The sequence below is a fragment of the Scyliorhinus canicula genome, chromosome 9, assembly GCF_902713615.1.
Source record: "Scyliorhinus canicula chromosome 9, sScyCan1.1, whole genome shotgun sequence".
NCBI lineage: Eukaryota > Metazoa > Chordata > Chondrichthyes > Carcharhiniformes > Scyliorhinidae > Scyliorhinus > Scyliorhinus canicula.
In genome coordinates this window covers 30865754-30871827 of record NC_052154.1, presented here as the reverse complement: position 1 = coordinate 30871827, position 6074 = coordinate 30865754, and the positions used below count along the sequence as shown (strand labels likewise).

Genomic DNA, 6074 nt, shown 5'->3' with positions numbered 1-6074 from the left:
TTACACAGAGATGTGTGGCCTCCTACAGCAGCTGGCGAAATGGCTGCTGTTCAGAGAGCACACACATTTATACTCCGCCACTGGGTGGAGCCAGCAGCCAGGGATCAACCCCCGTACTGTTGTGTCTGGGGGCCATTGACACGGCTACTGTTGTGTTTGGGGGCCATTGACACGGCTACTGTTGTGTTTGGGGACCATTGACACGGCTACTGTTGTGTTTGGGGGCCATTGACACGGCTACTGTTGTGTTTGGGGACCATTGACACGGCTACTGTTGTGTCTGGGGGCGATTGACACGGCTACTGTTGTGTCTAGGGGCCATTGACACGGCTACTGTTGTGTCTGGGGGCCATTGACACGGCTACTGTTGTGTTTGGGGTCCATTGACACGGCTACTGTTGTGTTTGGGGTCCATTGACACGGCTACTGTCGTGTTTGGGGGCCATTGACACGGCTACGTTGTGTCTGGGGCCATTGACACGGCTACGTTGTGTCTCGGGGCCATTGACACGGCTACTGTTGTGTTTGGGGACCATTGACACAGCTACTGTTGTGTCTAGGGGCCATTGACACGGCTACTGTTGTGTTTGGGGACCATTGACACGGCTACGTTGTGTATGGAGACCATTGACACGGCTACTGTTGTGTCTAGGGGCCATTGACACGGCTACGTTGTGTTTGGGGACCATTGACACGGCTACTGTTGTGTTTGGGGACCATTGACACGGCTACTGTTGTGTTTGGGGACCATTGACATGGCTACTGTTGTGTTTGGGGACCATTGACACGGCTACGTTGTGTATGGGGACCATTGACACGGCTACTGTTGTGTTTGGGGACCATTGACACGGCTACTGTTGTGTTTGGGGACCATTGACACGGCTACTGTTGTGTATGGGGACCATTGACACGGCTACTGTTGTGTCTAGGGGCCATTGACATGGCTGCTGTTGTGTCTAGGGGCCATTGACACGGCTACGTTGTGTCTAGGGGCCATTGACACGGCTACGTTGTGTCTAGGGGCCATTGACACGGCTACGTTGTGTCTAGGGGCCACTGACACAGCTACTGTTGTGTTTGGGGACCATTGACACGGCTACTGTTGTGTTTGGGGACCATTGACACGGCTACTGTTGTGTTTGGGGACCATTGACACGGCTACTGTTGTGTTTGGGGACCATTGACACGGCTACGTTGTGTCTAGGGGCCATTGACAAGGCTACGTTGTGTTGGGAGTGTGAGGTTACATCAGAGCTGGTGATTGTGCTGAGAGTGGGAGGAGATTCACTCTCTCACTGACTGCTTTAAAGTGAAAGCTTCCAGCCGGAAGGAAGTTGTGCGAGGAGCTGACATGTTGGTGCCGGTGTCCGGGTGCCGGGGCTGCGATGTCCCCAGGCTCAGGCTCGCCATCTGCCGAGTGTTGGAACAGCAGGGTGGCGGTGGCGGGAGGGGCGGACTCTGAATTCAGCCCGGGGCTGCGGCCGGCCCTCTTTCCCGCTGTGTTTGGGCGGATTGACGCAGTGGAAAGTTGGCTTGCGGAAATGCTGAAGCTGCCCAAGTTAGTGTGGGCGGCCGCTATGAAGCTGCTGCTGCTGCTGCTGCCCATCCTCGGCCCGGCTTGTTGCCGTGCGGAGTCCAACAGCTCAGCAGCCGCACTCCACTATGTCAGCATCGGAGACGGCACTTCAACCCAGTTCGACTTCCCCGAAAATACCCAGGGTATCATTGTGGTCTCCAGTCGCTATGGCAGTGCCCAGGAGAAGGATGGCAGCAGGCTGCTCGTTCAGTCGCTGGACCCAGATGTCCTCACCATTATCAACATCAGCGATGCTGAAACCATAGGTTTAGTGAAAAGTTACATTGTCAGCATCAAATCGGGACTGGCTGGGACCGCGCCTCTCTTAGTCCGCCTTCTAGATGTCACCAGGGTTGTGCCAGTCACCGTGGAAGAGCGAACAGACTATATTATCAAAGTATTGCCTAATGATGATGATCTAGGTGACACGAGTCTGGCGCATTTCTCTCAGAACCCCCTCCTTTATTTCCTCTTGCCCTTGATTTTTATAAATAAGTGTGCTTTTGGTTGTAAAGTGGAAGTGGCAGTCCTCCGAGGTGTCTTGAAGCAGCCACATCCTGTCATTCTAGGGGTGATTGGGCAATTTCTGTTGATGCCCTTGTATGGATATATCTTGTCCAAGATCTTCTCCCTGCCCAAAGCCCTTTCCCTTGGGCTGATAATTACTTGCTCTACCCCGGGAGGAGGTGGAGGTTACCTCTACAGTCTGCTTCTAGGAGGGGATGTCACCCTTGCTATCTCCATGACCTTGATCTCGACTGTTGTTGCAACTGGTATGATGCCACTTTCATCCACTATTTATACCCATATTCTCAATGTTCATGAAACGCTGCACGTGCCGTTTACAAAGATTCTGATAACATTGCTCTTTATAGCTATTCCCATTTCAACAGGAATGTTAGTCCAGTATAAACTGCCTCGGGTCAGCAAGTTCTTACTTTTGCTCATTCGGCCCCTCAGTTTTATATTAATCATTGGAGGACTCTTCATGGCTTATCAGATGGGAGCATCAATACTTTACAATGTTCATAAGGAAATAATTCTTGCTGGAGTTGCTGTCCCTGTGTTTGGATTGCTGATTGGATATCTCCTGGCCTATTGTGTGGGATTACCCGTTCCCTTGTGCAAAACAGTCAGTATAGAGATTGGAGTCCAAAATAGTCTGCTCGCCCTTGCTGTACTCCAGTTGTCCTTCCGCCGCATCGAAGCAGACTTCGCCTCACAGGCTCCATTTATAGTGGCTCTGAGTAGCACTTCCGAAATGCTGCTGCTTGTGATCTTTCATTTTATCTACAAGAACCTCAGGCCAAGTCCAGAAGAAAATGACTTTAAGTCCTAATCTTTTTGAGTTTACTCAAAAGAAACAAATTCCCTGCACTGCAAGATATATTTGAATATTTTTGTATGAGCTATTTTCTAAAACTTAAGAGTATATGGCTACTGCAACAATTTGATATATGTTTACATGGTTTTCTGAAATGAGGCCACTGTCTTGCTATTTTCTGTTGAAACCAAGTGCACTGTAATTGAAATGCTGAATCTCTGGTGCAGTAATATTTAAAGCGTTTACTTTGCAACTAGTATCAAGTTTCAGTGGAATTGGCAATTGTGTGTGACTTCATTCCTTTAGTAACCTATTTTGTCTTTTAAAAGAATAATGTTAAATCCTATTGTTGTAAATGTTTTCTTCTCCTGCAACAGGTTGTGCCATCTGGAATAAGAATTGTTTCCCCCAGTATTATTTTCAGTTGTGTGGAGGGGCAATATTCCACCATATTGTCATCTCACCAGTATAGAGGCTTCTGAGCATTTCAGTGTCTCATTGAATGAATCAGAATAACATTCTTGAGCAGCATTTCCTGTTGTGCTACATTTGTTGGAGTATGTATTTGTTACCTGACTACCTGTGACCAGCAGTGACTGGTAAATATAAAGAGGTCTTTGTAATATTTGGCATCAGGAAGAACGCATACAGGTTTTGCCGTCTGATACCAATGTCTAAAATTTATGATTTGCAAGTTAATAACCTTCATACTACTCAATTCTTCATTCACCTGGCCACGGTTGATAAGACAATGGCTTACATGTTGACCTCCTGATTAGAGAAATCTAATTTCAATGAACTCTAGCAGATCCTACTAATAGCATCTTGTAACATCTTTTCGCCTCACCACCTTAGTGCCCAGGCTTCAATGTTATGGTATTTTTAAAAAAAAATGTCTTTTTGCAATGTTGAATTAAAATGAAGGTTTTTAAGTTTAAAAATGATTTCCCCTTCCCATCCTCCTCTTGTTCACTGTTTCTGATACCTTACCCAAGTGGCCATGCTTCGTGTGTGGGCTGAACATAGGAAAGTCAGGTGGTTCAACTATTTAGTACATCACTACCAAGCCCAGGTCTGCACATGGGAATGCTATTCAATGACCTCTCCCTCCCAATGGCAACCTTAGCTCATATATTGAGGCTAATGCCACTATCGCTTTCCTGACTGAGATCAGCTACCTCACCAAAGACTACAAGGCAAAGTTACCTACATATGTTACAGCTTTGATTAATGCTCCATTTTCTACTCTCAGTTTTTAAGTTGGTTCTACTTTTTATGCTAAAGATTCTGTCTTAAGGCTAGACTTGAAAATAATGTAACGGCATCAAAGAGGTTAACTCATGCAATCATATGATTAAAATTGGCTTGTGACAGTTTGGCAAATGCATTTTCTTAAGATTTAATTTGTTCTAGCTAATGGAGTTCAGACTATGTTTCTGCTTTAACAGTATTCCCTATTCCACTAAAGAAAGCTATAACTGATTTGTGTTTCTTTCACCCACCATTTTATTTTGTAAACTGTATTTCAGAATCCAAATTGTAGTGTATACTTTGCAATTGTCTATGTTTGTTTAGTAAATGCTTGTGCTGAGAAACCAAAGGTGATCCTGTTTTATTTTTTCCTATTGCCGACATTGCAACTGTGAGTTCACTGCGTGGCCAGGAAGCACCTTTTGGGTGCCGGAGGTAGTTATTAATGTAAATGAGAATAAACTATTTCCAGGGCTGGAAGCGGATTCAATAATCCCTTTTTCAAAAAGGGAATTGAATTAATATTGAAAGGAAAGATTTGCTGGGTAATGGGACCAATTTGGTAGTTTTTGCAAAGAGCTGGCACAGATATGATTGGCTGAGAAGGTCTCCTTCTGTGCAATACCATTCTATGGTTTTACACTATTTCCACCTGATGTAGCTTAATTAAACTTTCCACTATCTAAATGTGTAAACTTATATGCAAAAAACTTTTGCCAAATGTTGTTGTGACTAACTTTCTCCTTTTTGAGAAAGCCTGCAATAAAATACCAATAAACTTTTAAACTAAATTGTATGTAATCAGTATACTGCTAGTGACTTCAGGCTGTGTACATGAGTGTGGGCTAATTTAGTTAATTATAGTGTATATAAATGAATTGTTGGCAAAAGAGTTATAGCAATGTTAACCATTTTGTTGCTGTTGACAGATGTTGCAAGATAGTTAACTTTGAGAAGTAGAAAGAAAGATAGTTAACTTTCAGAAGTAGTAGAAAGAAAAGTAATTCCACTTTGATATATTGGTTTCATACCTATGCTGGTAATCATACTGCCACATTAATTACATGCCTGATTAATTATGTGTATGATAGCAAATTAGCCAACCAAAATAAAGTCATCTTCATGTTAAGCTCTAAAGGCTTTTCCTGTGGGAAGACGAGTGTCAATTTACCTCCAGGAGAGATGAGAGTCATTTTTTTAAAATGGTTGATTTAAGAAGTGCATTAATTAAAATTGCTGTGAGATCAGAGGTAGTTGCATTTACGCCTTCAAGATGCTTTCTTTCCTTTCAATTTGAATATACTCAACGCTGCTTTTTTAATTGGTGATGACTGATCTCAGTAGTGCATGTATTATTTCAGTTAATTATTTCTGAATCTTTCAATAAAAATTTGTGTAATCAAACCACTAATAACTTCAATAAGATAATTGGAGATTAAACAGTTGTTATTTTGTACCTCATCATGCAAGAGTGATGAATGCTACCAATCAATCACATTGATGGGATGGTCATTTGTTTTCCAGGAGTCTTGGTTGAGTGAGAAATCTTAGCCAGAATAGCTGGAGTTCTCTTTACTCCCCTTCAAATAATGCTGGAGATTGGTAATAAAACCCTGAATCATTAACACAAGCAGCTCAACATTCCAAATGCAAAACTGTCTGGATGCTGGAGGGGAAGAAAATCTCCCCTCAGAGATGCTGCTGGGCTTGCTGAGTATTTCCAACATTTTCTGTCTTGTGTCCCAGCCCAGGCATTAGTTTAACATATTGGCTGCCATCAAGGATGCTGCTCTTAATGATGTTGCACACTTTCAGTAACACACTGGGGCAATGACTAGCATTAGACCATTTGAAATCGTGGGGGTGGGGGGGTGAGGGGGTTGAATCCATAACTTTCTCATCCAGGGATAAGAGCGCTGCCAA

At 43.8% G+C, this 6074-nt stretch overlaps 1 protein-coding gene across 1 annotated transcript; it reads left to right on the top strand.

The window, feature by feature from the left end:
- Positions 1–1203: 1203 nt before the first annotated feature.
- Positions 1204–4500, top strand: slc10a3 (solute carrier family 10 member 3). The gene has a single exon (XM_038806412.1). The coding sequence runs from the start codon at positions 1386–1388 to the stop codon at positions 2913–2915; it is 1530 nt and encodes a 509-aa protein (XP_038662340.1). The 5' UTR covers positions 1204–1385; the 3' UTR covers positions 2916–4500.
- The last annotated feature ends 1574 nt before the right edge of the window (positions 4501–6074 follow it).

Coding starts and splice junctions, on each gene's coding strand:
- slc10a3 (XM_038806412.1), top strand. CDS start 1,386: ATGTCCCCAGGCTCAGGCTCGCCATCTGCCGAGTGTTGGAACAGCAGG.